The sequence below is a fragment of the Triticum aestivum genome, chromosome 7B, assembly GCF_018294505.1.
Source record: "Triticum aestivum cultivar Chinese Spring chromosome 7B, IWGSC CS RefSeq v2.1, whole genome shotgun sequence".
Lineage (NCBI taxonomy): Eukaryota > Viridiplantae > Streptophyta > Magnoliopsida > Poales > Poaceae > Triticum > Triticum aestivum.
The window spans coordinates 517835186-517862194 of NC_057813.1; the positions used below are offsets into that span (position 1 = coordinate 517835186).

Consider the following 27009-nt stretch of genomic DNA (forward strand, 5'->3'; position numbering starts at 1 on the left):
TTTCGGCTTCCTCTACTGAGGCGCTCATCCGGAACAACCAGGTCACAATCGCAGTAGTTCTCCTTTGGCCTGCCTTAGCCGATAATAATGGAACGTAAGGCGGCAAACCCAGGAGCCAGGCAAACCCAACATTTGACCAAAGACATGATTCGGAGCTGATGCATATAAGGCCAAACTCGTGACGCCGAACACTCCCGAAGGTGTTCGGGTTTTATAACAGAAGATGGGCTCAAGAATGTCCATTCATTATGAACCTTGTGTTTCCAGGTATGTGCGGTAATCTGTCATGGCGAAATGCCAATAACGACAGTATCCTCTGTGGGTATGGAACCCATGGGATGGTTTAAACAACAAGAGGCAATAGAAAAGGTTTACACAGGGGTTTAATCTAAAAAGAAACCTATTGAACGGGGCCCTGTTGCACGTCTGCGTCTTTGTCTCCGTTGTGCCGTATCCTGGAAGGGTATTGCGCGAGCGTTGTCTGTGGAAAAAAGGAAAACTCATAGGAGAGTACAATGTAAGTATGCGATGGATAGTAAAAGTGTAAGATGTTGGCCTGCCAATAAGTTTGAGCCAAGTGTGGGGCTGTATTAAATCTTTATAGCCCCTGGTTTCCGCTATGGGATTACATATACGGTGCCCGGTTGAATTTTATCTGGGCTACTAGACTCGTCTAACTGTGTTTGTGGTCTTAATCACCAGTCATGTTTTCTTATATTGGAGGCCGCTTATAGTCCGGCCGCCAGGGCCGTCGCGTGTTCCTCTGCACGTGAAGAGCGCTCTGTGATTCCGCTAATGGTAATGACGCCACGGGGACCGGGCATCTTGAGTGTAAGGTAGCCATAGTGCGGCAATGCGTTGAAGCGGGCGAAGGTCGTTCTTCCGAGCAATGCGTGATAGCCGCTTTGGAAGGGTGCGATGGTGAAGAGTAGTTCTTCGCTTCTGGAGTTGCGTGGGGGGCCAAATGTTACCTCCAGTATGACAGAGCCCCTGCCGTAGGCTTCATTGCCTGGTACCACCCCTTCAAAGGTGGTGTTGCTTTGGCTAATTCTGGATGGGTTTATCCTCATCCTACGGACAGTGTCCTCGTATATTAAATTGAGACTACTGCCGCCGTCCATGAGGACATGGGTGAGACGGTATCCGTCGATTATTGGGTCAAGCACCAAGGCCTGCGATCCTCCGTGTCGAATACTAGTTCGGCTGTCCATGTGATCAAAAGTGATCGGACGAGACATCCGGTAGTCAGATGTGGGTACGATGGGCTCTACATCGTGCACGTCTATGAGCGCGCGTTCATGCCTTCTCGTGAATGTGTGAGTCGCGTGGATCATGTTTACTGTTTTAACCTCTGGCGGGAATTTTTTATGTCCCCCAGTGTTCGGCTAGCGAGGTTCGTCATCGTCTTCACTTGGTGTTTCCCTCCCTTTGTGTTCGACATTTAATTTGTCAGCCTGCTTGAAGACCTAGCACTCTCTATGGGTGTGGTTCACAGGTTTCTCCGGGGTGCCGTGAATTTGGCATAGTCTATCCAGCACTCTGTTCAGACCGGACGGTCCCTCTTTACTACCTTTAAATGGCTTCTTTCGCTGATCAGGTCAAGAGCCCCTGAATCCGGCATTGACAGTTGTGTTGTCCGGGCTCTCTTCCTTGTTTGGGTGTTTGTTTTTATTACGCCGTGGCTTCCCGTTGTCATACCTTATTTCAGATGTGCTGGGGTCATTGGTGCCATTACGGGCTAGCCAGCTATCTTCACCCGCGCAAAAGCGGGTCATAAGGCTTGTTAAGGCTGCCATTGTCCTTGGCTTTTCTTGGTCGAGGTGTCTGGCGAGCCATTCGTCACGGATGCTGTGTTTGAATGCCGCTAAGGCTTCGGTGTCCGGACAATCGACAATTTGATTCTTCTTAGTGAGGAATATGTTCCAAAGCTTTCGGGCGGACTCTCTGGGCTGTTGGATTATGTGACTTAGATCGTCTTCATCCGGAGGCCGGACATAAGTCCCTTGAAAATTGGCCCTGAAAGCGTCTTCGACTTCCTCCCAACTCCCAATTGAGTTTTCGGGGAGGCTTTTCAACCAGTGTCGAGCTGGTCCCTTCAGCTTGAGAGGAAGGTATTTGATGGCATGGAGATCATCCCCACGAGCCATGTGAATGTGCAGGATAAAATCCTCGATCCAGACCCCTGGGTCTGTCGTTCCGTCGTATGCCTCTATATTCACAGGTTTAAAACCTTGTGGGAATTCATGGTCCAGTACTTCTTCGGTGAAGCATAGGGGGTGAGCAGCCCCTCTGTATCTGGACGTGTTGTGGTATGCAGTCGGCTGTTGTTGTGTCCGGAGTTTATTCTGAACTGGTATTTGGCTTGTATGAGCCTTTGGGTGACCATAGTCCCTCGCTGGGGTGTGTCCTTTAGATCCGTAGATGGACCTGGCTGCACTGGCTTTCTTATCCAAATGCTCACGCAGATCGTGAGCGGCGTTAGTAGCCGTTCTGTTGCGGTTGTGGAGCGGTACGTCTGGTCTCCCGATCGTATTATTCTTTGGTGGAATGGCCTCGTCGTTGAATTCTGGCAGTAGCTTGCGCTTTGGATAGCTTTTCGTATGGCGGTCGTCGCCATATCTTTCTTCGGTGTCTAGCACTTTATTCCATCTTCGACTGAGCTTTTCCTGTGCGGCCTTGAGCTGTTGCTTCTGCTTCTTTAGACTTCTTGCCGTGGACCTAAGCTTTCGGTGGAGGTTGTCTCGTTCCACTTGTTCGTCCGGGATGATGAATGCATCATCGTCCGGACTGTGTTCCTGTTCTGGGGCGGTTTCATGCTCTTGTCCCTCCTGATCATTTTGATCGGGTGTTTGCTCTGAGCTAGGATTGGCGTGACCTGGATCGTCCTGCTCCATCGCTGGGTCCATGTGGTCGTTACTGCCTTCGGGACTTACTGGTATGCCAATCCTTCTTGTGCTCTTGTCGCTATTTTTGCTATTACTGGACTTGGAGCAGCGTCTGTGCCGCCATTTTGGCTTTTGGCTGGGTGTTTTATCTTCCGGACTATCACTGTCGTCCTTCTTGGGCGTATCCACCATGTATATATCGTGTGACAAGGTAGTGGTCCCGTGCCCTAGGGATTCTGAAGCTTCTCCTGCATCGTCGTCCATACTGTCGATGTCTTCGGACTCGAAGTCAAGAGCATCGGTTAAATCGTCAATCGTGGCAATGAAGTGGGTGGTGGGTGGGCAATGAATTCCTCCGTCGCCTACTTCCCACTCAGGCCGGACATAGTTCGGCCCAGAGCCTCCTGACAAAGAGAGAGACTTTAACGAGTTCAGCATGTCGCCAAAGGGCGAGTGCTGAAAGATGTCCGCAGCGGTAAACTCCATTACCGGAGCCCAACCTAGATCGGCTGGCTCGAGGGTATGCAGACCGGGACCAACAACCGAATACGAGTCCGGGGGTCCGAGGTTATAGGCCTCAACAGAGGTGAGACCCGTGTTCGGCTCCATCGCCAATGAGTATGCGGCCTGCGGGGCGGGGTCCAGCCCTCCGTCCTTGGGCAACGCAACCTGTTCCGGATTTAGATCTGGGGCAACTGTGGGGATGATATCCCGTGCATTGTCCGACAGCAGGTCTAGGCCGTGCACGTCGTGACTGTTCGGCGCTCCTGGCACAGGACCGAATCCGTCGAAGATCAAGTCTCCGCGAATGTCCACCGTATAGTTCAAGTTTCCGAACCTGACCTAGTGGCCAGGGGCATAGCTGTCGATCTGCTCTAGATGACCAAGCGAATTGGCCCGCAGTGCGAAGACGCCGAACACAAAGATCTGTCTGGGGGGAAGTCTCGCCCTGGACGGTGTTGTTGGCGATTGAAGACGCCATCAGGCCTCAAAGCAACGACACAGAGGAACTCTCAATGAAAGCACCAATGTCGGTGTCAAAACCGGCGGATCTCAGGTAGGGGGTCCCGATCTGTGCGTCTTAGGCTGATGGTAACAGGAAGCAAGGGACACAATGTTTACCCAGGTTTGGGCCCTCTCGATGGAGGTAAAACCCTACTTCCTGCTTGATTAATATTGAAGATATGTGTTGTACAAGAGTATATCTACCACGAGATCATAGAGGCTAAACCCTAAGAGCTAGCCTATGATGGTATGATTGTAATTGTCATCGGCCTTCTAAGGACCATCCTCTCTGGTTTATATAGACACCGGAGAGGGCTAGGGTTTACATGGAGTCAGTTACAAGGAAGGAAACATAATATCCGGATCGCCAAGCTTGCTTTCCATGCAAAGGAGAGTCCCATCCGGACACGGGCCGAAGTCTTGAGTCTTGTGTCTTCACGCTTCAATAGTCCGGACGATGTATATAGTCCGGCTATCTGGATACCCCCTAATCCAGGACTCCCTCAGTGGGAGCTCCGGGAGAGGCAGTTCACGGCGGAGGCTCGCTTGAGGTCGCGCTCGCCGGCGTCTTCTCAGGAGCGGCGTGAAATCCCATCGGATCTTTTTGGTCTCTGCTTCAAGTGTTTCAGGGAAGGGCATCGCAGGGAAGATTGCACTTTTCAGCCGCTCTATTTTCGTTGTGGTCTGGAGGGGCACATCTCGTCGGAGTGCTCGCGCCCTCGGAGCCCGCGGCCAGAGGAGGAACTCCGGCGTGAGGCCATGGCTAAGGTGGCGCAGACTGGTCAGCAACAGCAGCCAGCAGGGCTCGCGCGCAGGCTGTTGTCTGGGACTCGGCAGGTCTCCCCTCAGGGGAGGCCCTCGTCAGTCTCGGCGGACAACATACCTACGGGGGGCTGGCTGGCGTTGCCTGCGGCGGCCGCGGTGCCGGTGGCCATGGACGGTGTTTGCGTCATCTCGCGGATGCATGAGATGGATGACATGGAGCGGCGTCTCAGGACGGTAGTGGTTGCCTACATTGGTGGTTCCAGGTCGGCGATGTCGTCAGTGGAGGCGGCCGAGGCCATTGCGGCTTAGCTGGATATTCCAAGGAACAAGTTTCCAGTGCACAGGTTCTTCCCGGAGGATTTCTTAGCGGTGTTCGCTGCTCCGGAACTAAGGAATCAGGCCTTGACAGCAGATTTCATTGAGCATGATTTCTTCAAGATGTTCTTTAGGCCATGGCTATGTCAAGCTCAAGCGGTGACCAAGGTGATGCGCTCCCAGGTGGACCTGATGATCGAGGGTGTTCCGTCCCATGTCTGGACGAGGGACACTGCTGCTGAGCTATTAGGTTCGGGCTATCTGGTGGAGAGCCTAGCACCGGAGACAGCGAACCGCGAGGACCTCTCCCTCTTCAAGCTCAGGGCATGGTGCGTTGACTCGAATGAAGTGCCAATTGCATGGAGGCTGTGGGTGCCGGAGCCGGAGGTGGAGTTCAACCCTGCGGCTCGCCGGCCAACTTCTCGTCAACTGCTGGAGTACAAGACGATTATTCACGTCGGCAGGGTCAGAGAGCACGCCAGGCCAGAAGGTTGGCTGCGGCCACCTAGCTCGGATGGGAGCGGGCAAAGTGGCATGCCAGAAGATTCAGGCAGTTATTCTGGTAGCGGTGAATGGTGTGTTCTTCCGTGGACGCGTGGTGTTCGTGATGCCCGGGGCGGCGCGCCGGTAGGAGGTGTCACCGGCGGATCGTACCGTCAGGCGCTGTTGGGACACGTGGGGCCTTCTGACTGGCGTATTCCACCAATGGGAGCGGCTTGCCCTCGTGTTGCCATGGCGTCGAGATTGGGTTTCCACTCGTCGGCGGCAGCTAGACCTCTAGTCCAAATGCCGGTGTGTACTATGGTGGAGGCGGAGGTGCGGGTGCCTGTCCGTAAAGAGGGATCCTTGGCCGCTGGGGATCCGATACGCCCGGCCACAGAGAATCCTGAGGTTGTTGTTGTGGGCCAGGTGTTGGTGGCGTCAGTGACCACGCGATCGTCCCCACTAGCGCAAGACCGGCCTCCTATTGGTGCGCAGGGCCAGATTCCGATTGGCGCACAGGGAAAGGCAGCGGAGGTGGTTGTGGATGTCGTGGCGGACCCCATGATTGGTGCAGCCGACTGGCAGGAGAGGCCCACCGTTGCTGGGCAGGGACAGAGCACGGGGATTGACGCTGATCGCGTGTTGCCCATGGGCTTGGAAGTCGGGCCATCCAATGCCGCTCGGGGATAGGGCGGTGGGATTGCCAAGGATGGTGTTTTGTCCCCAGCTTAGAGATTGGGACAACCAATGAGGAGGGTGCTGCTCTGGCTGCCACTGTGGACCCAATGGAAGGCGATGCGGGAATGATCATGGGGGATCAGACCGGGGTGGAGACCGGTCAAGCTCAAATAATTGGCCCGGTTAGTGAGCCGTGGGACACGGCTCCGGGATGGGACCCGGTGGATGAGTTGCTGCCCATTACCATGCATGCAGAGGAGTGCACGGGGGGGGCAGCTAGAGGGAGCACCAAGGGGCAAGATGAGACTGGCGGACTGGTGACGGACTGCATGAATGAGCCAACCACCGTGAGCGGTACTGTATGCATGGATGTGAACATTAGCATGCACGTTCCTAGTGCTACCAGCGACGTTACACTGCCGCCCAAGGAGCAGGTTGCGGTAGCTAATATCAAGGCGTTTTGTGCGGGCCTAATGAAAAAACTTGCTCCACCGCACCTCAAGGAGATTGAAGCTGTGTGTGGGAAGGGCCCTGGGCTGGAGTACACACCTTGGCGTACCACTCAATCTGCGACTGTGAACGTGCCACAGAAGTCTAAAGCATCAGCGGCTGAGACGGTTCTTCTTAAAGCTCTTGGCATCTCGCCGGAGGGATTGGCTGTTACAGATGAGACCCTTGGACAACTCCGGCAGATGTTCGACTCACCTATACAGGAACCGCAGCTGCGTGCAATGCCGCTATTTTCGGCAAAGCCATCCCTTTTGACCTTGGCCAGGAGGTTGCCCCAAAGGTGGCATTGCTTGCCTAGTTTGCTAGCGCTGGTGTGTAGCGTTGACATCATGTCGTCAATCAAACTGGAGTTGGTGTGCTGGAATGTGCGCGGCTTGAACAGCCCGGTGAAGAACAAAGTGTTGCGTGAATTTGCGTACTCGATGCACCCGGCTGTGTTTTGTATTCAGGAGACTAAGTTAGCTTGTATCGATGCTTTTACGGTTATGCAATGCCTCGGACCATCGTACAGTTTTTATTACTTGCCGGCTTTGGATACGAGGGGTGGGATTCTTTTAGCTTGGAACTCGGTGTTGTTGAGCATTACGAACTGTGTCCGTGACACGCACTATGTAACAGGGTACGTGACCCCTATCGACGGTACGCCCTGGTGTCTCACTACGGTGTATGGACCTCATGAGGATAATGATAAGATGATGTTCCTTGAGGAGCTCACAGCAAGAAGAGAGCTATGCCCGGGTGCATGGATGGTGATTGGGGACTTTAACATGATACTCCAAGCCTCAGACAAGAACAACTCTCACCTGGACAGGAGAATGATGCATAAATTTCAGCAATTTGTGGATGGCAATGGGCTTAAGGAGCTGTACATGCATGGACATGCATTTACATGGAGCAATGAAAGGGAGGTTCCTACTCTCACTAAAATAGACAAGGCGCTAGTTTTGGTGGATTGGGAAATTGACTACCTGGATTGCCTGCTCCAAGCTATGTCAACTTCGGCATCGGACCACTGCCCTTTGCATCTTGCCTTGAATGAAAACATACACCCGCAACGACGATTCAGATTCGAGGTGTTCTGGACTAGGCTGGAGGGTTTTGATGAGGCGGTCAAGGAGGCTTGGGTGTGTGACCCTAATATTCATGATCCTTTCAAACGTCTCGATGCACTGCTAAGAAACGCTGCTCGGTATTTAACAGCTTGGGGACAAAGGAAGATTGGCAACGTCAAGCTGCAGATCGCGATGGCCAACTAGATAATCTTCCAACTTGACGTGGCGCAGGAACGGCGCTTGTTTTCGGCTGGGGAGATATGGCTGCGTCGAACACTCAAGCTCGTAGCGCTCGGCCTTGCCTCCCTCAAACGCACTATCGCAAGGCAAAGATCACGAATTCGATGGCTTCAGGTAGGAGACGCTAGTACCAAGCTGTTTCACCTCATGGCAAATGGAAGGAAGACGAAAAACTTCATTCCGGCGATCATGCATGATGGAAACTTAATCACGGATCAGCACGACAAGGAGGAAATCTTTTTCCAAACTTATAAAGACTTGCTAGGCATGGCAAGAGGGCGCGAGAACACCCTTGACCTAGATTTCCTTGGGATCCAGCCTGTGGACTTGCTAGATCAGGATGTGTATTTCACGGAGGAGGATGTTTGGGCCACGATCAAGGATATGCCTATGGATCGCGCGCTGGGCTCGGACGGGTTTATCGGCCTCTTTTTTCAGAAGGCTTGGAGTACTATCAAAGGAGACTTGCTTGCCGCCATCCACCATCTCTTTCTCGGTAATGGTCGCGGTTTTAGAAGACTAAACCAAGCCCTGGTCACTCTTATTCCTAAGAAGGCCGACGTGTGTCGTGTGGGTGATTTTCGTCCAATTAGTTTGGTTCATAGCTTGCCCAAGATTGGTTCCAAGCTACTCGCAAATCGATTGCGGCCACATGAATGAGCTCGTCCACGCCAACCAATCGGCATTCATCAAGGGGAGGAACCTACATGACAATTTTTTGCTCGTAAGACAGGTGGCTAGATCCCTCCATTGCCGGAGAGCAAAAGGAGTCTTGCTCAAGTTGGATATCTCGCGAGCGTTCGACACTTTATCTTGGCCATTCTTATTTGAGGTTCTTCGTGCCAAGGGGTTTTCGGACACTTGGATGTCCTGGATTGCGATCTTGCTCTCTACGGCCAGCTCCCGTGTGGTGGTTAATGGACATGCGGGGCAAAAATTCTCTCATGCTCAAGGGCTTCGGCAGGGAGACTCGGTCTCGCCGTTGCTATTTGTTATTGCCATGGATGTCCTCACATCCCTAATCACGAGAGCACAGGAGAGTGGAGTTTTGAGCAAAATGCTGGGTTGCACCCCGATGCAACGTCTTTCCATCTACGTGGACGATGTCATATTATTTGTTAGACCAACCAAACCGGATCTCAGATTTGTTAAGGAGGCTTTGCACATATTCGGGATTGCATTGGGACTGAACATCAACTACTCTAAGTCCACGGCCATCATGATTAGAGACGAGGATGGCGACAAAGAGCTGGTCGAGGGTGCAATGCCCTGGAGCATGGAGTCCTTTCCTTGCAAGTACTTGGGGCTGCAACTCTCCATATGGCAATTGACGCGCTCTGAGTGGCAGCCGATAGTGAACAATGTGCTCAATTTTATGCCAGGCTGGCAAAAGGGGCTGATCACTAGAGTAGGGAGGTTGGTGCTTGTGCATGACGTGGTTATGGTGCGCCCCACCCACCATCTTATCATAGCGGATGCCCCCAAATGGGCAATTGAGCAAGTCAACAAAAGGTGTAGAGCATTCTTCTGGGAAGGGTCTGAGGCGATTCATGGAGGAAAATGCCTAGTGGCTTCGCAAAGAGTATGCAGGCCTAAAGACCTAGGTGGCCTTGGGCTGCTTGATTTAAACCGTCAAGGCCTGGCATTAAGATTGCGCTGGGAGTGGCTCAGATGTAGTGACTCTAACTAACCCTGGCATGGGCTCCCGATGGCGAGTGATCCACAAGTTCAGAGGGCCTTTGACAGCTTGGTGCATTGGAAACTTGGGGATGGAAACAAGGTGTTGTTTTGGAAGGATAGATGGATGGAAGGAGGGACTGCTAAGGAGATTGCTCCGAGCATATGGGGCAAGGTTCAAACACACACGGTGAACAAGCAGACAGTGCATGATGGACTGATGAACCACCGCTGGTCCGCGGACATCTCAAGAGAGCTTACCACCGATGATCTAGTTCAGTTAATCAAGCTATGGGAGATTGCCATTACCACACACCTCGATCCTACTTTGCGGGATGAGGCTATATGGCCCTGGAATTCCAAGCAAGTTTACACCTCGGCCTCCGCTTACCAAATGCTTTTCAAAGGTGCGATCAGTGTGGCTTATGCGCGATGGATTTGGAATGTTGGGCACCCCTCACTTGCAATATCTTCATGTGGCTCACGATACAACATAGAATATGGGCATCTGATCGGAGGCTTCGGCATGGGTTACAGGACAACCCCTCACCTTGCTATCTATGTGACCAGGAGGAAGACAACGTGGATCATCTACTCGTCCAGTGCGTATATTCACGTCAAGTATGGCACCTGATCTTGTCCTGCGTAAGGGCTGCGTCGGCCTTAGCACCGGTGGAGAATGATAATTTGGAATCTTGGTGGGGTAGCACCCGAAAGCAGCTTGGCAAGGAGATCCGTAAAGCTTTCGATAGCCTGGTGATTCTGGTGTGTTGGCACTTATGAAAGCAAAGGAATGATCGTGTTTTCCACCCGACGACTCCATCTACGTCGGCCTCTGATTTAGCAGTTAGGATTCTTGATGAGCTGCGCATGTGGGCGACAGCGAGAGGGAGTGGAGTTGACACCATTTTGTGAGGAGTTAGCATAGTGTGTGGAGTTGGAGTTTGCCGTGGCCTCAATCGCTTGTGACTGTTGGCTATGCTTGTAACACTCTTGTACATTGTTTTCTCTTTTCTATAAAGTTAAGGTACGCAATTTGTGTACTCTCGAAAAAAGAACGAGTCGCTTTTGTTTTTTTCCTAAAAGAGGAGAAATGGAGAATCCGCCGTCCATCTTAAACCGCCGGGCCTCCGCATTAAACACCCGCCTCTCTCTCTCTCCTCGGACCTCCGCCACGCGCCCCAGCCGTCGGAGAGAGAAAACGCTTACAAAAGCACCGCGAATCTCAAGGTGGAAATCCACCAATCCAATCGGACGAAAGAAAAGAGAAATTCCCACCACCGACCGCGTCACGCGCGCGCACGCGCACCCGCGCTGAAAACGGCCGACCGACCGCGCCCCGCGGCCAGCCGACGCGTCCTCGCGCGCATGCCGCCGCCCAGCCTGACCGCCGCGAACGACCGGGTCGCCGCCGCCTCCGCCGCGAACGGCCACGCGGGGCCGGACGCGCGCCGCCGCGCGGGCAAGGGCAAGAAGGTCCACCCGCTGCCGGCCGACGGGGCCGCGATGGGGGACGGCGCCAGCGGCGGCGAGAGGCTGGCGGGCGGGAGGAGGCCGATGGACTGGCTGTCGCCTGCCGGGGTCGCCGGCATCCTGCGGCGGCACCCGCTGCCGGTGCTGTTCGCGTGCGGGCTGCTGCTCTTCATGGGCGTGGAGTACACCATCCCCATGGTCCCCGCCGCCGCGCCGCCGCTCGACCTCGGCTTCCACGCCACCGCCGCCATGCACGCCGGGATCGCCGCCCGGCCCTGGCTCAACTCGCTCCTCGCCGCGCTCAACACGGTGAGCGCACTTCCCTGCCACGCCTAGATCCGATCGGCGAACGAACCTTGCTTCTGCCGATCTAACCCATCCGCTCCAGTAATTCCCAGCATTTTTTACCTTTCACTTTTGACCTGTCAATGTTACCCTCTCATTATCATTAACCAAACGTGAAGGCAACCTGCGCTTTCGGTTGAGCAGAACGGGCTACATTGTAGCCACTCACACCAGAAAGTGGAAACTAGACACTAGACGACACTAACATCTCACAACTTTCACATGACCATATCTTCTCGTGCAGACTTTGATTACTTCTTCATAGTATTTTTCTAGATGGAATTTGTTTCACAATTGTCCTCCTGTGCCTACGTTTTTCTTCAGAACTTACACGCGCTGTGTCCACGCAGCAGTCTAATCCCAGTTTGAGCACTATTAAAAATTGGTTAAAAATTTAATACGCGTCGCTGGCAGTTGCACATCAACATATATCGCTTTAATTATAGGAATGATGATGTATAGGCTCTGGTACTGTGACAACAAGTGAATCTTTGTGAATTGTCACTCCTGGTGATGAGGGAAGCAAAAGTAGCTGGTATCCACAAATGCAAGAAACTGACGAACGGTGTTTTATTTGGATGACCCGACGAACGGTGTTGGGTGGCTTGGCTCACCCAGAACCGATAAGATCAAGAATATCATCGTCATGCATTCTTCACATACCCATGGGTTTCCTGATAAGATACTGCATCTGGCCAGATAGCTACCCGGTCCCCGCTCCAATTGCCACTAGTTGTTAGTGTTGCCATGACGGAATCCATCCTGAATGTGACGTGCGATCTTCTCATGTGCAGGTGTTCGTCGCGATGCAGGCCGCATACATCCTGTGGGCCGTCCTCGCCGAGCAGCGGCCCCGCGCCGCCATCGCCACGCTCATGATGTTCACCTGCCGCGGCCTGCTCGGCTGCTCCACGCAGCTGCCCCTGCCGGCGGAGTTCCTGGGCTCCGGGATGGACTTCCCCGTGGGGAACGTGTCCTTTTTCCTCTTCTATTCTGGGCACGTCGCCGGCGCGGTGATCGCGTCCATCGACATGCGCCACGTGGGACGGCGCAGGCTGGCGGTGCTCTACGACACGCTCAACCTGCTGCAGTTCGTCAGGTTGCTTGCGTGCAGAGGGCATTACACCATTGACCTGGCCGTCGGCGTCGGCGCCGGTCTCCTCTTCGACATGCTCGCCGGCTGGTACCTGGACAGCAAGAACGTCGACAGCGGCGACAACCGTTGCTGCAGCAGCTGCCAGAAGGCTCTCGTCTCACAGAAGCTTACATCATAGGCCTATCAATGGCCGTGGAATTGCAGTGGACTGGACATGATCCAAGTCATTTTCTAGATTGCTACTTACTGATATGTAATTGTGTAACTGTGTTTGTCCTATGTAAGTTGCAACATCTTCTGAAATGCAAGTATCAGAATTCAGAAGCTTAAAGTACATCACAAGACAGGAATCAGCACAGGAACCAAGCTGCGAAGTGGCAAGTGGCAACAGATGGCAAAGGTCAAGATGCACCATTTATTTCTGATTGAAGGGTGGTACTCTCAAGATTATTTTTGCACCCATGTTACAGGATGATTTACTCCTAGCTTAGAGGACATACATACGACAGTACATTGCCAAAGTATACAACAGGTGAATAGGTGGTTATTTCTATCTAGTATACATTGGTTGCTTCTTCTACCTCAGTCTTGCGCCATGGAACTGGTCACCCCGCAAACAACAGCAGGCTGGTCAAGCAAACATCGCAAACACCGAAATGGATCATCAGTTTCATCACAGCAACACACATCTGTCGTGCCACGCCGCTGATATCTTACACGGACACCGTTATTTATGGTCGCCATCGGCAGACCCATTCTGTTCACCAAGCTTGTGAAACTCGGCCTGGATGACCTCCACAATCATGGCGTCATCGGGGTCTTGGTCGGGGATGTCTACATGCAAAGAACCCTGCTTGATGAGTTCCTGATTCAGCGCCTGCTGCTCGATGTAATGGTAGAGCTCTTGGTGGAAAGGGTGGTCAAGCGAGAAGCAGTCATCGACGCTGCTCAATGGAACTTTTGATGAACCCTCACGTCGACAGAAATGGGGGATGGAGGAATGGTCCATGATCTGCAAAGTCCAAATAAATGGCCCATGGAGGTCTTATTCTCGTATCACTCTTGCTTAATTGGAGTGCAGTAATGTCTTGATGAGCAACGAATGATGAAAATAGCACTAGCAAGTAATCTTACCTTTAGGAGCTCATCTTTCCCACGACCACTCAAAACATGGACCTTCTTTCTTGTCCTCTCTTGCAGTAGAGGTTTCACAACCTAGTAACAAAATTAAATGACTATTGTGTCTTTGAAAATAAAATTACTAAATTACTGGTACAATGAAAATCTTAGGCTTCAATACCTTCCAACACGCTGAGAATATATATGGAGTATTTACAATATAATAGGTCTCGGCCTTTTCAGGGTAATTCAGTTCATCGACAGCAGATATTGCAGTCAAAATCTGCAATCCAACAACAGATAGCATCATAAATATGGATTAGCATACACAACATGCAGATCTTATGCAAATATTTAGCTTTCTAAAAAACGGTTCTTGTCCCTGTCACCTTTGGATGTCATAAACACCCATGTATTTTTCCACTTCTGTATGTAGCCATAAAGCGTAAAAATATGACATGTTCATGCAGGGCATACCTTCAATAGGCTCAGTGCTGACAACTTCAGACCAGTCATATCAAGAACCTTTATACAGGTGGTTATAGGTCGCCTAAACTTCTTCGTCGCCATAGGCTATGGAACATAAGCAAGGAAAGCAGGTGTTATTCAATCTCAAATGAACTAGATGATCTTGGCCATGTAAAGATTAGTTGCACACTCACCAGAATAATACGATCACGGTACTCATTGATCTGAATATGAGATTGCACATAGTAATGGACCTGAAAATGCAACATACTATCATTCTGAAGCACATAAAGAACAACAGATTGAATCTCCATGCCTATCAATCCAGTAGAAATACATTTCCAATTCCATTAATATTGCAATTTGGTAATTATCTCTAATTGACATGGATGCAAGCTGACAAACTAAACGCTCATCAGAACTGTATTCGCAGAGGAGAAAGTGAGAACATCCAATTTGCGCGGGAAGTATATGGCCAATTACCGAAGCTTTGTCATATGTGCTCTGTCCAACACCAAAGGCAAATACTGGGACGCCCTGGAAAAGGCAAAGGAAAGTTTGAGTATTAAATGAATTTAAGGTTATTTATATTACAACTAACTATGGCCTGGACGTGATTATTTGTATCTCATAAAGACCCACAATGACCAAGGTAATAGTGTTTTCATAGAGATCTGTAGTTTCAAAACGCAACATCATGTCATCAGTAGTTCAGGACACCATTCTCCCAAACATTTCTGATCAAAGAAGTTCAAAGCTGGACCCTTTCTCAAATCTGTTTCCGCTGATTGTTTGATATACATATATCCTTTACTAGTGCAACTAGACATGTATCTTGCATTTTTTAAGGTGGGCGTATCTTATGTAACACAAGATCAGAAACGTATCGACAATGATAATTCAAGCATATAATAGTATCAAAAGACAGCCGTATAAATAAGTACTGGTGCACAGCATTGGAAGTAGGGAACAAATAGCTGCATCAGGTTTAGCTATGTACAAAGTTGCATGTTCGATAACACATTATGATGAAACAAGTTCTAGAAAAGTGAAAGGATAGGACCCAACAATGGAAGGAAATAAAAGATGACTGGCTTAAGACAGCTATACCTCCTTTGAGTATCCTGATAACCCAACAAGCTGTGATTCTCGTATCGATCTATACAAATCTACTGGGATTATAGGTTTCTGCAATTGTCCAACACATACAGATGATCAGTAATAGGAAAAAGTAAACAGAAAATTCGATATAACTCCGCATCGCAGAAAAATGGTTGCTCACCTCCAGTATACTGTCAATTTCATTTTGTATCCTCCAATTCAAACAATCTACAATCTGGCAAAAACAAAATATACTTAACCAGTCAAGTAATCCATGGAACATTTACTTCAGCACTAATCAAGTAGGGGAAAATGTAAGCCAAGACCCTACCATTTTATGAGCATTAGTTACATGCCACTCTCTAGCTTTAAGGAAGCGCACTAGTGTCTCTGTTGGATAGCCCTGGTGCACATTCTGTAAAGGGAAATTCGTGTAATTAAGAACTCAACTCCCATCAAAAGGTACTTTACGATCTCTAATAGTAACAAATTCTTTTGAAAACTGAAAGAGCTGAAATGCAACCAATACGGTTTATAGTTCTCCCCGATATGGTTGTACGTAACACTGCGATTATTTTGAAATCTTTAGAGTATGGTATTCTAACAGCAACTATAGTTCATGGTACTTTTTCCACGAAGCTAAGAGGTGTAGGCAGTATTTTCTTTGAAGGCGGCGGCTGTGAACGTTGCTCTTTTTGGCCTTTTTAGGCCTCTGTGTTGTGCTGCACATTGGCTGTGTGCATCCTCGACACTTCGTCATCATGTTATTGCAGAGGTCAGTTTTACTTTATTTGTATCAGCTGGATGCATTAATAAAATTGCTTCTTCGTAAAAAAAGTTCATGGTTCCTCCGGTCCTCCCGATATAGTTAGTATGTAACACTGAGCTTAATTTGAAATCCAAAATATTTTATTATTTTTATATTGTTGTAGGCACTCCTAGTCATTATTAGTGTTTACATATGCTAGTATCCCAATTCCCAATAACAGCAGGACCTAAAACTAGAAGGAAAACTTTGCAAACAGAGTAAGCAGACATGATCAGATGCTAGTTCAATCATAGAAGACAGGATTCCAGATGTAAGTGGCAGGTATATGCTTATCTTGACTTTCTTTCTCCTTTTTCCCATGGCAGAATCTTATGCTTTAAAATTCAGGTTTTGTTATGGCGGGAGGAATGTAGAATCTTAGCCCTTAAAAGTCGGGTTTCGTTATCAGTGAAAGAATCAATATTCGTTTCCCATACAAGCCCCAGAAATAGACTATGCATAGTGCGCATTCATGGTACGATAAGCAATTATAGATCTTCCACAAGTATGCAAATAAACATAACGAATTCGCATGCATTGGCTACTTTGAAAAGCCAGATATATTCTCTGAGACCAGAATTGGCTCATTTCCCCTATAAAAGAACTTGGGTGCTTATATTATTTGGTAGTAGTTCCATGTGCTAGTACTTTGCCTGCCTAATGGAGAATTTCAGCACAATAATTATGCTGCAAGTAGCACTGTCCATCTTGATTCCAGCTCCACTAGATAAGAGATTCTGCTCCGGAATAAGTTGACATCTCCTACTGATCAGCACTCAGGGCGTGCAAAAGCCTTAGTCTTAGGGAGCATTTCAGTGACCACAAAGCATAGAAAATGCAAGCAATTTTCTGGGATAGGATGTGTGTCAACCTGAGACCAGTGCCACCATACTAGCAGACTAAAAAGCGCGGAAATGAAATTATGCCGGAGAACTTGGAGCCTCTGCTAGAGGAATCTGTACTGGCCAGATCCCAGATGGCAAGGAAACTTTAGTGAGGAATACATTGTTACCAACCAATTGGGAGACTCAATGCCCCAACAAAAGATCAGGAGGCTTCGAGTGCGAACACCTCACCATCCACTAGTTGACTCGGTGGAGGTGAGATCAGAACAATTCCATGAGAGATGAGACACACCCCTCACTTCATTGTCCAGCCACTCAAAATTACCCCCCAAAAAAATCCCAAACGTGTGGCCTACACCAAAGAACAAAATAATACCTTGCATCCACATGCAAGCAATAGCGCGGCAACTTTCCCTACCGAAAATCTATCATATCATATCATGCATACCATATACAGATTGCTTATAGCAGTAGTTCATCGATATCCAGTAAACCACACGTGATCCAGCATGTTATCAACTACATGCTCTGTTCCAAGTTGCAAACTAAAAGTGGCCAGCAGGCTTGGAGATTAGACAGTGACTGATATCAACCATCTATCGCCAAACAAGTGGCCCTTGTTTTTGACCTTCCCCTACTTTTCGGTAAGATGAGAAATTGTTTTTTGTTCAATAAACAATGTAATAAGTAATGTTACGATGCAGAGGCCGGTGATAATGAAAGTTTCCATCGTCTAAAAATCCATCTCCCCTGATCCATTTGAACCGAGATTGGGTTTGCAGACCACTGAGCTGAAGTAAGCAGTTGTCTATAGTCCAACTGAAGCGGAAAACAGAGTACTGCAAAGGCATGCATACAAAAGCTGGAGAACAGAGAGGAGGAAGATCCAGCATACCTGGAACGTCTTCTTGAGCGGCTCCTCAACTGCAGAAAACCCAGAACAAGAGGCGCAAGGCAGTCAGCACCGAGCAAACGCATGGTGTGTGTACCAAAACTCGAAACGTGGAAATGTAAGGAACCCGCGCTGACCTTGGTCGAGGAGGCGAGCGACCTGCTGGACGGCGTCGTCGCAGGCGGCCCCCATTGCGCTCGGGGAGGCGGGAGCGGAGCGGCCGATTATACGGGGTTTTGGCGCGGATTCAGGCTTCAGAGGGGCGGCCAGCGAGGGAAAGACGTTCAGGTTCAGGGGGCGGTGGAGGGGAGTGAGGAGACGGTCTCCTCCGAGTCGTCGGTCGACCGGCTCTTCTCCTGGTCGGTGGGTCGGTTTGTCGTTGCGGGACGACTTTGGGTTGGGAGTCCGTCCACTTCAGCCGCTGCTATTATAGGCGCGCAATCCGGTGGGGTGCAGTTTTCTTTTCGTTCCTTCCTCTCTTTGGCGTGCAGTTTTTTTCTTTTTGCAGGGATTTCGGGCATGCAGTTGGGTACGGATTTTGTCACCTCTCGCGAGTCGGATACACAGGCTATCAGAATACCAGGCTTGGTATTTTGGGATTTTTTGTCCAAAAGGACCCCCTGCCGAAATGAATTGACAAAAAAGATTACCTCTGAATCATTTTGACAAAAAGGACCCCCTCAGCGGTGGCGGCAGGCGCGGCAGGTGACACGTGGCACCTGCCGCCACGCCAGGAGGCGGCGGGCCCTGCCGCCACCGTCGGAGGCGGCCACCCAGCCAGAACGGATTCCCCACAGTGCGTCGCGGCGCGACGGAACGGGCGGGCCAGGTGGGCCCTGCCGCCACCGGGCGAGGCGGCCAGCCCTGGCGCGGTCGCTGCCTGGCCGACAGCCTCTGCTGCGCCCGGGCCCCGCCAGTGGGCCTCGCCGCCACTGGCTGAGGCGGCATCCTCCTGGCGCGCTGGCTGGCCGACAGCCTCTGCTGCGTGCGGGCCGAGGCGCGGGCCAGGCCGCCACTGTTGCTGGCGGCATCTTTTGTTCTGCATGCGCGGCAACACTGATTCCGTGACTGACGGCGCTGATTCCGATACAAACTTCGCTCATTCCGATGATTCGAAAATTGATGCTGATAGCCTGCTTTTGCTTGTTTTGCTTGAGTCATGCGTGGCTACAGGTTCCCTGTTGCAGACTTAGCTAATTCCCTCGCGCGTGCTGGCTATTGCTTGAGAGGACGCGCCGGCACTGCAGAAATACACTCACTCGTTGCGGGAATCCGAGGTTTCCTGTTGTGCCGACACTACAGGGATCCTAAAATATCCTATAAAAAAAGACACCGAGGCTCTCGTCCAGCCATCCTAGAAATCGTCTGAGCCTATAAAAGAAGACACTGAGGCTCTCGTCCAGCCATCCTAGAATTCGCCAATGCGCAAAGTGTGTAACACATTTTTTCAGTCGATATGAGTTTGCCTTGTTCGGATCAAAGCATTAGGCCGAGGAAAATGAAGAATGCTAGTTTGCCTTCTGGGGTGGCAGTCCTGCGGTGTTGGTGTGGCAATCTTTGCAAGGTGAAGGAGGTGACGGATTTTTCAGATTGGTTGGGCATGAAGTTTTTCATGTGCGCCAATTATGAGGAAGATCCTGCCGTAGCTATTTCAGAGTACGACAAGCCTCCGGTATGCTTTAACCATCACGAATAGATATTGTTGGTATTTTCATTGATTCTTTAGTAACATTCTTGTTTCTTGTTGTAGTCTCCTCCGCCTCTGTGCATGTACTATCATTGGATTGACACGGAGAAGCCGGCTTGGGCAGTGACTGAGATTCGTGAAAGAAGTCGCCGTGCGTGGAATAGTTTATTTACGGAAGAGCGGCGCGAGAAGGCGGAAACTGAGGAGAAAGTAGAGCAAGAGAGAGAGTTAAAAGAATACTATGCGGAGCAACACCATTTTTTTCAGGAAATGGGAAAGAAAAACGGGGAAGAGGCTCGTCGCATGGAGGAGCAGGAACGACAGCGAAAGGAGGCTCGTGAGGCGGAGAGACAGAGAAAGAAAGAAAGGGCTCGTGAGGCCAAGGCAGCAGAAGAAGCTGGCGATGGAAAAGGAAAATATCCACGCTGGACTCAGTAGATTCCTGTGGTAGTATTTTAAATTTCGCAATCATTTGTATCTTTATTTCTGCACTTTAATGTAGCTTTATTTCTGCACTTTAATGTAGCTTTATTTCAGGAGTTAAATGTAGGTTTATTCCTACAATGTATCTTATTTTCAGTTGTGCCGTGTCGCTGTGGAAAAAAATATAGTTTTAGAATAAAGTAGTGGCATTTTATTTCCCTACACTAATATCGAACATCGTGCAACAACTACAAAATAAAATTAAGATAGAACCTAATGCCCTACAATAAAAGCGTACAAACTAATAATGCAAGTACATCCGAATTAAACGGTAGAACTGGAATACAGCTTAAAAACTACATGAAGGCATCATCGTCATCCTCCATCGATGCAGAACTCTTGCCCTTCGAGGATGTAGAACTCTTACCCTTGGACGATGCAGAACTCTTGCTCTTCGAGGATGCAGTACTCTTGCCCTTAGACGATGCAGAACTCTTGCCCTTTGATGATGCAGCACCCGGAAGCGGCGGCATGAAGATATCATCTTCATCCTCGCTCTCCTCAGTCCATAAAAATGGATGATTTTCTGCAGTCCTTCTGAAAGTTTCACTCTTCGGCTCCACTACATTCTTCCACCTTGCACGCAACCTAAGAAGTTCTTTACGTACCTCCTCATAGGTCCTTTCAGGCCACCCAGACCTACATAATTGGTGAGCCAACTCATTCATTATGGTGTCACTACCAGTGAGTTCGTCCCATGGAACTATCCTATTGTCCATCCTGAAATCGGTAGCTAGCCTCAGAAGAGTCCTGCTCATCCCAGGGTGAAAACTACGATCGAAAGGATAATGGAACATCTCGACTACACTACACTCGAATGCTTATCCACCTCCGTCTGAAGGGGGTTTTATAGGTAGAGAGGAGAAAATGGCGGGAAAGAACGAGGGCAGTATGGCGGGAAAGGGTTGGCGGGAACATATGGCGGGAAACGAGTGGCAGGGACATATGGAGGGAAAGCGTTGGCGGGAAACGGGTGGCGGGAACATATGGAGGGAAAGCGTTGGCGGGGAAAATATTGAGGGGAAAGGGTTGCGCGAAAACATAAGCCGAAGAGTGGAGCGGGATAGTATGGCGGGAGATATAGGCGGGAAAAATTGTTCCTGACTGGTGCATTTTTATTTCAGCATACACAGATGTTCAAATCAAAAAGTCTGATACAGACATATGTAGATACAATGGGTCACACATAGATGAATCATTGTAGTCGACGACGGCCAGCTGGCCTTCCCTTCGGGCCGGAAAGCTCCAAGCGATTAGGTGGTCGAGGTACACGAAGATCGTGACCGTACTCCAATTGGTCTTCCTGTGTCTGCGACTCTTGCATAGGTGGTGGAGTCTGTAAACCTTGTTGCGAACCTGATGCGTAATTGTAGGCGTATGGTTGTTGTGACTCCTCGGGGATAAAAGATGGCCCAATAACGTCCTCTCTGAAGAAATCAGTATCTACAGCGTAAACATTGTCGCCAGGTTGGGTGTACTCATCGTTCCAATTTATATCAGGTATGCCCTGCACATAGAAACATTGTAAATAAAATATGTTAGAGGATAATATGTAATATCATTGTAAATGCATTAAAATGTAAACATGACTACCTGATCAGATCCCTCGCCTGTACTGTCTGGACATTCTACCTGGTACTGGTTTAAATCTGGGACACGAGTCTCCTCGGGCATGGAGATCCCTCGCGTGGAGAGATACGGCTGAGATCCCTCACCTTGAGTGTATGTGCCATATCCTGTGTATGCATATGGGTTTGGGGAAAGATACAGCTCGGGCATCGAATCCAAGCCCATGCCATGGTCCTGCGATGTCTGCCCCTGATGAAGCAGCACCGAAGAAGAGCCATGTAGTGGCAAAGAAGAGTCATATCGTGGCAATGTCGTTGTAGTACTCGGACCCTCCCCCCGCTGCCCATGGCTTGTACGCGCCTCGCTCGGTCTGGACGACGGCGCCGCACTTGGTCTGGCTGACCTCGGTACTGGCATGTTGTACGCTCCAGTGACAACGTTGTCGCCTCTACCACATCTCAACTTTGTTGCGATGTATTCTTTAACACGTTTATTGAATGACTTGACAGCCCTGGGCGGCATGCTTTCCGTCGCCATCTGCCCTATATCGTGGGCAGTTTGAAGCTGGAAAAAAATATTTTGTTGTTATTTGGTTGAAATGATTATGAAATGATGGACCTGAAAAAATTACTAGTGATTACCACCCGGTCATGAAAGTAAGCTGCATGCAGCTTGACAGGTCTCTGCATCTGCTCCTCGTGCGTGAGATTTGTTGGTATCGTAGCTGGTTGACCGGCCAGGCTTGTACGCGTGCTGATGCAGTACCACTGCTTGTACGCTTGAGTTGTACTTCCATCGTACGGTCTGCAAATTATATAATAACATCAACCGTTGTGATGAATAATATAAATAAAATGTAAATAAATGTACCTAAGTTGATACACTATATCTGCTAGCACGTCATTTTCCCACTTTTGTACCCATTGAATGTTGCGCTCCCTCCAATCGTAAAGACTCCAACCGTGGCCCATATTGCTTAGCCTGCAAATTATGTAACAAAGTGTGAGTTTAGTAAATTAAAAAGGACACTAACTATTTAGGGAGGCCACATCTTACTTATGGGTTTCCTCGTCAGTACATCTTAGAAAAGGTGGTGGAATCTCCTGATACAGACCGAACTGTCTCATGACACGCTCTGGGTTGTAAGGCTCAACACACCACATGAACAATAAGTAGCAGTGAGTCAGCCAGATTGCACTATCGGTCAACATGCCTGGTGTGATGGGTCGTATATTAAAGACCATCTGTACATGCTCCTGAGTCCATGGGTTCCATGTGACTACAGACTCATTAAGTGCCTCATACTGCTGGTGGTATATAGGGTAACAATTTTTCGCAATACTTGGAGACCAATGTTTCCGTGCCCTTGTCCACCTGCTCGCCATAGTTACACAGCTTCCCTCGCCATAGTCGTATGGGTGTATGGGATTTGTTATACGAGGTCGTCCTACAGGGAGGTATTCCCAGGACCACAACTGTAGAAACTCGTAGGGGACACAAAGTAATGGAGCTTTTTTTGCGAAGGAAGTTTTTTGTGTGGCATCACACAAGCCTCTATATGTATGAGATAGAATGGCAGAACCGAAGCTGTATTTTGGATGCTCGGGTAAAGGTTCATCTACCATCTTCTCCACAATGTAGATGAGACCAGGGAGAAGTACGTCCCCATGTGAATTTGGAAACATAACCCTGAGGAGCCACAACAAATACGCAAACAAATGTCTTTTCCTCGTCTCAGAATCAGCGAAGCTAGAAATATTAAGAAAGTTATCATGAAGCCAGGTGAGTGGGATGCCACGAGGGCCACCAGTACGTTGTGATTCTGGCATTGTCATCCCAAGACGGTCTGATATATTTTGTGCCCAAGTTTTAGACACTCGTGGAGAGACTAACGGCTCACCTCTAATTGGCAGAGCAAGGATCATAGAAACATCTATCAGTGTAGGTGCAAGCTCCCCAAAACGAAAGTGAAATGTCAGGACCCCGACTCGATGCCACATCGATCTAGCATGTAACACCTCATATCACTTTGCGGCCTCACGCACGGTATTCCCACGGGTGTCGTCTTACCTTTGCCCGGGACCGTTTGTGCCTTTTGGCACATGTATATGATAGTGTCGCTAGCATCCATATGGTAAAGAGCCCGGGCTGACATGGCTAGTCGTAAACCCAAAGTGGCACAAACTTACAGGGACATGCATCCATGACCCAGCATCGAACGTGTCAGTCATCAGCAAGTGAATCCGGGCTGTAGCACTGGGCTAGCAGGACTCCGGTAAACCGGGCTGTAGCGGGCTAACAGGACTCCGGTATCCACCGCGTGACATTTCCCCGAAGGGACAGACACAGGAACGAAGAAGGACACATGCCGGCCAGCCTAAGTGTTCCGGAGCAGTAGCAGGCTACCAAGGATCAGTGGAAACACTAGGAGACATTTCCCGGTAAGAGAGGCTACTAAGAATAAACAACTAGATAGTTAGATCGCACACATACCAAGCATTTCAATCATACACACAATATGCTCGATATGTGCAAATACAACAAGGCATCACAACATGACTCTACAACACAAGTACTTTATTTAAGGCTCAAAGAGCCATACATAGCATACACACAAGTACGGGTCACATGACCCAGCATTCAAGTCATACAGACATACAAACCAACAGCGGAAGTAACTTGTCTGAGTACAGACAACTAGTAAAATAAAAGAGGCTTGGGAAAGCCTGGCTATACTACGTGGTCCTTCACAAGCTCAGGGTCACCACCTGGGCCTCAGTCTACTCATCGATGTCAACGTCTACGAAGAACCCATCAGAAGGGGTTGCAGCGTCTTCTGAAAAATGTAAATTAAAGCAACATGAGTACAAAGGTACTCAGCAAGTCTTACATCAGATCCTACATACATGCACATTATCAAGAAGGGTTGGTGGGGTTATTGCAGCAAGCCAGCTTTGACTCTTGGCTAAGCTATCCTACGATACACCAACTTGAAATGGTTTTGCGCACACGAGTCCACTACTCACCACTCCAATACACCACCAAGGATCCACCTCTGTCATCCTACGGAGGAGCCATCCTCGGCACTCACGCTTATCTTGAGATTTTTAGTAGTATCCATTTACTTGTCTATGAACTATATAGGCAACCAAGTAGTCCTTTACCGTGGACGCAGCTATTCGAATAGATCATGTTAACCCTACAGGGGTGTACTTCTTCATACATGTTTCCACCACTTAGCGTCTGCACATGACATGTGCTCGGCAGACTTCAAGCGAAAGCCGACGTGGGTGTAGACCACGACCTACCTAAACACCTAAGTCTCTAGTCCAGGTTTATCGCCTATCCAGGTTCCATCCGCAGGGAGTCCGGCCGAGGTTTCCCATACGGCCCCGAACGATGTGTACAGGGTTCCGTGACACCTAACGGGTGCCCGGTATTCCCGGCCACGTACCTACCGCATCACAGCCCACCCCTACGGTCAACGTTGTCCACGACCTCCAGTAGGCTACAAACACCAGAAACTACTTGCAACTCCTGGACAGAGGACTAGGGTGAATAAGAAGTCGAGCGGGGTCATATTTCAGGGCCCAATGCATGGTAGTAGCTGTATCTTAAATCACACATACAGATCTCAGTGCTTAAGGTCGGCTTCAATGGAACAACCCACCATGTACTCCTACATGGCCTTTCATCGATACCTTTACCAAACCGTGTTCACCACATCACTCTCATTACCGGCACGATCATTTCACTCTAGCCCATCACCCAGATGAACCAGACCTGACACGACTCTAAGCATAGCAGGCATAGCAAGGTAGGAACAACACATACATATGGCTCAAACAACTCCTACACATGCTAGTGGGTTTCATCTAGTTACTGTGGCAATGACAGGTCATGCAGAGGAAATGGGTTCAACTACCGTAGCACACAGCAGTTTGAAACGCGTTGTCTTAATGCAGTAAAAGAGAGCAGGAGCGAGAACATGGGATTGTATCAATATGATCAAATGGTTGGTTGCTTGCCTGATGGGTCGATGCACTGATATTGTTCTTTGTTAGGGTAATCGTGGTACTCCTCGGAGGCAGAACCTGCCGCAAAGAGCACCGATACACAACATTACCAAACAATATGCAACAATATGATGCATGCATGAAACATGGCAATATGAGTGTGTTGGGCTAATGCAACTAAAACCAGATGGGTTTGAACCATTTTGAATCAAAGATTCAAGTTTCAAACTCATACATGGCCCTTATAAGTGTTTTATCTAGTTCTGCTCTAAACATCAGGTTAGCTTGCTTAAACATGCATGAAACCAGTACAGATGGATAGATTGGATTTTTCTGATCATTTTTCATATATAAAACTTTGCATTTGGAGTTATGGTTGATTTACTATGAATTTTTGAAGTTTGGGGTATTTTCTGGAATTTATAAATCATTCTAGATTTATTTTAATTCCAGAAAAGGATTACTGCGTCAGCATGATGTCATGCTGACCTCAGCAAGTCAACAGGCCGGTCCAGGTCAAACTGACCAGTGGGTCCCGCATGTCAGTAGTTATTTAACTAACTTAATTTAGTTTAAACTAATCTGGGTTAATTAGCAGAGGAGCCCCACTTGTCATAGACTCAGGGGAGTCAACCTGGACCCACCCTAGTCAAATCAGGGTCAAACACGCCGGCGTCTAGTCGCCGGCGAGGCCGAACGCGGCGGCGAGAGTGGTTTTGTGCACTCCGGCGACCAAATGGGCGGCGGAGAGCGTCTACAGGTAGCTGGGACCGAGCTGTAGCTCTTGGTGGCGGTGGTTGAGCTCGGGGTGACCGGAGACGTCGCCGGCGACGACTTTGGCGGTTGCCGGAGTCGGGTGAGGACGAGTCCGAGGCTACGGGGCACGGTGAGGCACGTGGTGAGATGCGTTGGGCCCCTGGGGACGCGGTGAGTGTGTTAGACAAGGTGGGGTGGCCGGTGGTTAGCCGGAGACACGTCGGCGACGAGCTCCGCGGCGGCGCGTGCGATGAACTTCGCGTGCTCGCGGTGGTGCACGAGAGCGAGAAAGAGAAGGGGGAGGAGGTAGCCAAGCTCATGGTGATCTCGAGGGAGCAGACGACGCGGTCAGGGATGAGCTGGTGCGGCGGCGACGGCGAAGGGGATCTCCGGCGATGGCGGTTCGGTCGAGGTCAGTGCGGTGGCTTCGGGGCACGCGAGCGCTCGGGGCTTGGCTAGCTCGAAGGAGTAGAGGGTGGCGAAGCTCCTAGACACGGTGGCGCGGCGCAAGGACGACGGAGAGCGCGATTATGGCGACGGTGCGGCTGCGGTGGCGTCGGCCATGGTTCGGGAGAGCGAGGGAGAGGAGCTAGGGGAGAATGGATGTGTCCTGGGGGTTCAAGGCACGACGTGGAGTTCATCCAGGCCAGCAGCGAGGCGAGGGGGTGAAGCAGGGCGGCGGGCAGCTGCGTGGCGCGTGCTGGCGTCGCCGTCGAGAAGCTGCCTGCCTGCCTGGCCAAG

At 49.9% G+C, this 27009-nt stretch overlaps 3 protein-coding genes across 3 annotated transcripts; 2 read left to right on the top strand and 1 right to left on the bottom strand.

Annotated features, from left to right (window-relative positions):
• Window positions 1–10823: 10823 nt before the first annotated feature.
• LOC123156668 (phosphatidylcholine:diacylglycerol cholinephosphotransferase 1) lies at window positions 10824–12858 on the top strand. The gene is made up of 2 exons (XM_044574823.1): window positions 10824–11392; window positions 12223–12858. The coding sequence occupies exons 1-2, from the start codon at window positions 10979–10981 to the stop codon at window positions 12700–12702; spliced, it is 894 nt and encodes a 297-aa protein (XP_044430758.1). The 5' UTR covers window positions 10824–10978; the 3' UTR covers window positions 12703–12858.
• Window positions 12859–12914: 56 nt separating this feature from the next.
• LOC123156667 (phosphatidylinositol/phosphatidylcholine transfer protein SFH2) lies at window positions 12915–18167 on the bottom strand. Its single transcript, XM_044574822.1, has 11 exons — window positions 17895–18167; window positions 17761–17789; window positions 15544–15627; window positions 15394–15447; window positions 15222–15299; window positions 14595–14648; window positions 14306–14365; window positions 14121–14216; window positions 13825–13926; window positions 13659–13739; window positions 12915–13536 (listed from the first exon to the last, which is right to left on the bottom strand). Exons 1-11 carry the CDS (start codon window positions 17947–17949, stop codon window positions 13252–13254), a joined length of 978 nt encoding a protein of 325 aa, XP_044430757.1. The 5' UTR covers window positions 17950–18167; the 3' UTR covers window positions 12915–13251.
• Window positions 18168–19263: 1096 nt separating this feature from the next.
• LOC123155912 (putative uncharacterized protein DDB_G0271982) lies at window positions 19264–20037 on the top strand. The gene is made up of 2 exons (XM_044574067.1): window positions 19264–19429; window positions 19508–20037. Exons 1-2 carry the CDS (start codon window positions 19358–19360, stop codon window positions 19880–19882), a joined length of 447 nt encoding a protein of 148 aa, XP_044430002.1. The 5' UTR covers window positions 19264–19357; the 3' UTR covers window positions 19883–20037.
• The last annotated feature ends 6972 nt before the right edge of the window (window positions 20038–27009 follow it).

Coding starts and splice junctions, on each gene's coding strand:
- LOC123156668 (XM_044574823.1), top strand. CDS start 10,979: ATGCCGCCGCCCAGCCTGACCGCCGCGAACGACCGGGTCGCCGCCGCC. Junction 11,393..12,222: donor TCCTCGCCGCGCTCAACACG/GTGAGCGCACTT, acceptor TCTCATGTGCAG/GTGTTCGTCGCGATGCAGGC.
- LOC123156667 (XM_044574822.1), bottom strand. CDS start 17,949: ATGGGGGCCGCCTGCGACGACGCCGTCCAGCAGGTCGCTCGCCTCCTC. Junction 15,300..15,393: donor AAATTGACAGTATACTGGAG/GTGAGCAACCAT, acceptor GGACAATTGCAG/AAACCTATAATCCCAGTAGA. Junction 13,537..13,658: donor GGAAAGATGAGCTCCTAAAG/GTAAGATTACTT, acceptor TGGACTTTGCAG/ATCATGGACCATTCCTCCAT.
- LOC123155912 (XM_044574067.1), top strand. CDS start 19,358: ATGAAGTTTTTCATGTGCGCCAATTATGAGGAAGATCCTGCCGTAGCT. Junction 19,430..19,507: donor CAGAGTACGACAAGCCTCCG/GTATGCTTTAAC, acceptor TTCTTGTTGTAG/TCTCCTCCGCCTCTGTGCAT.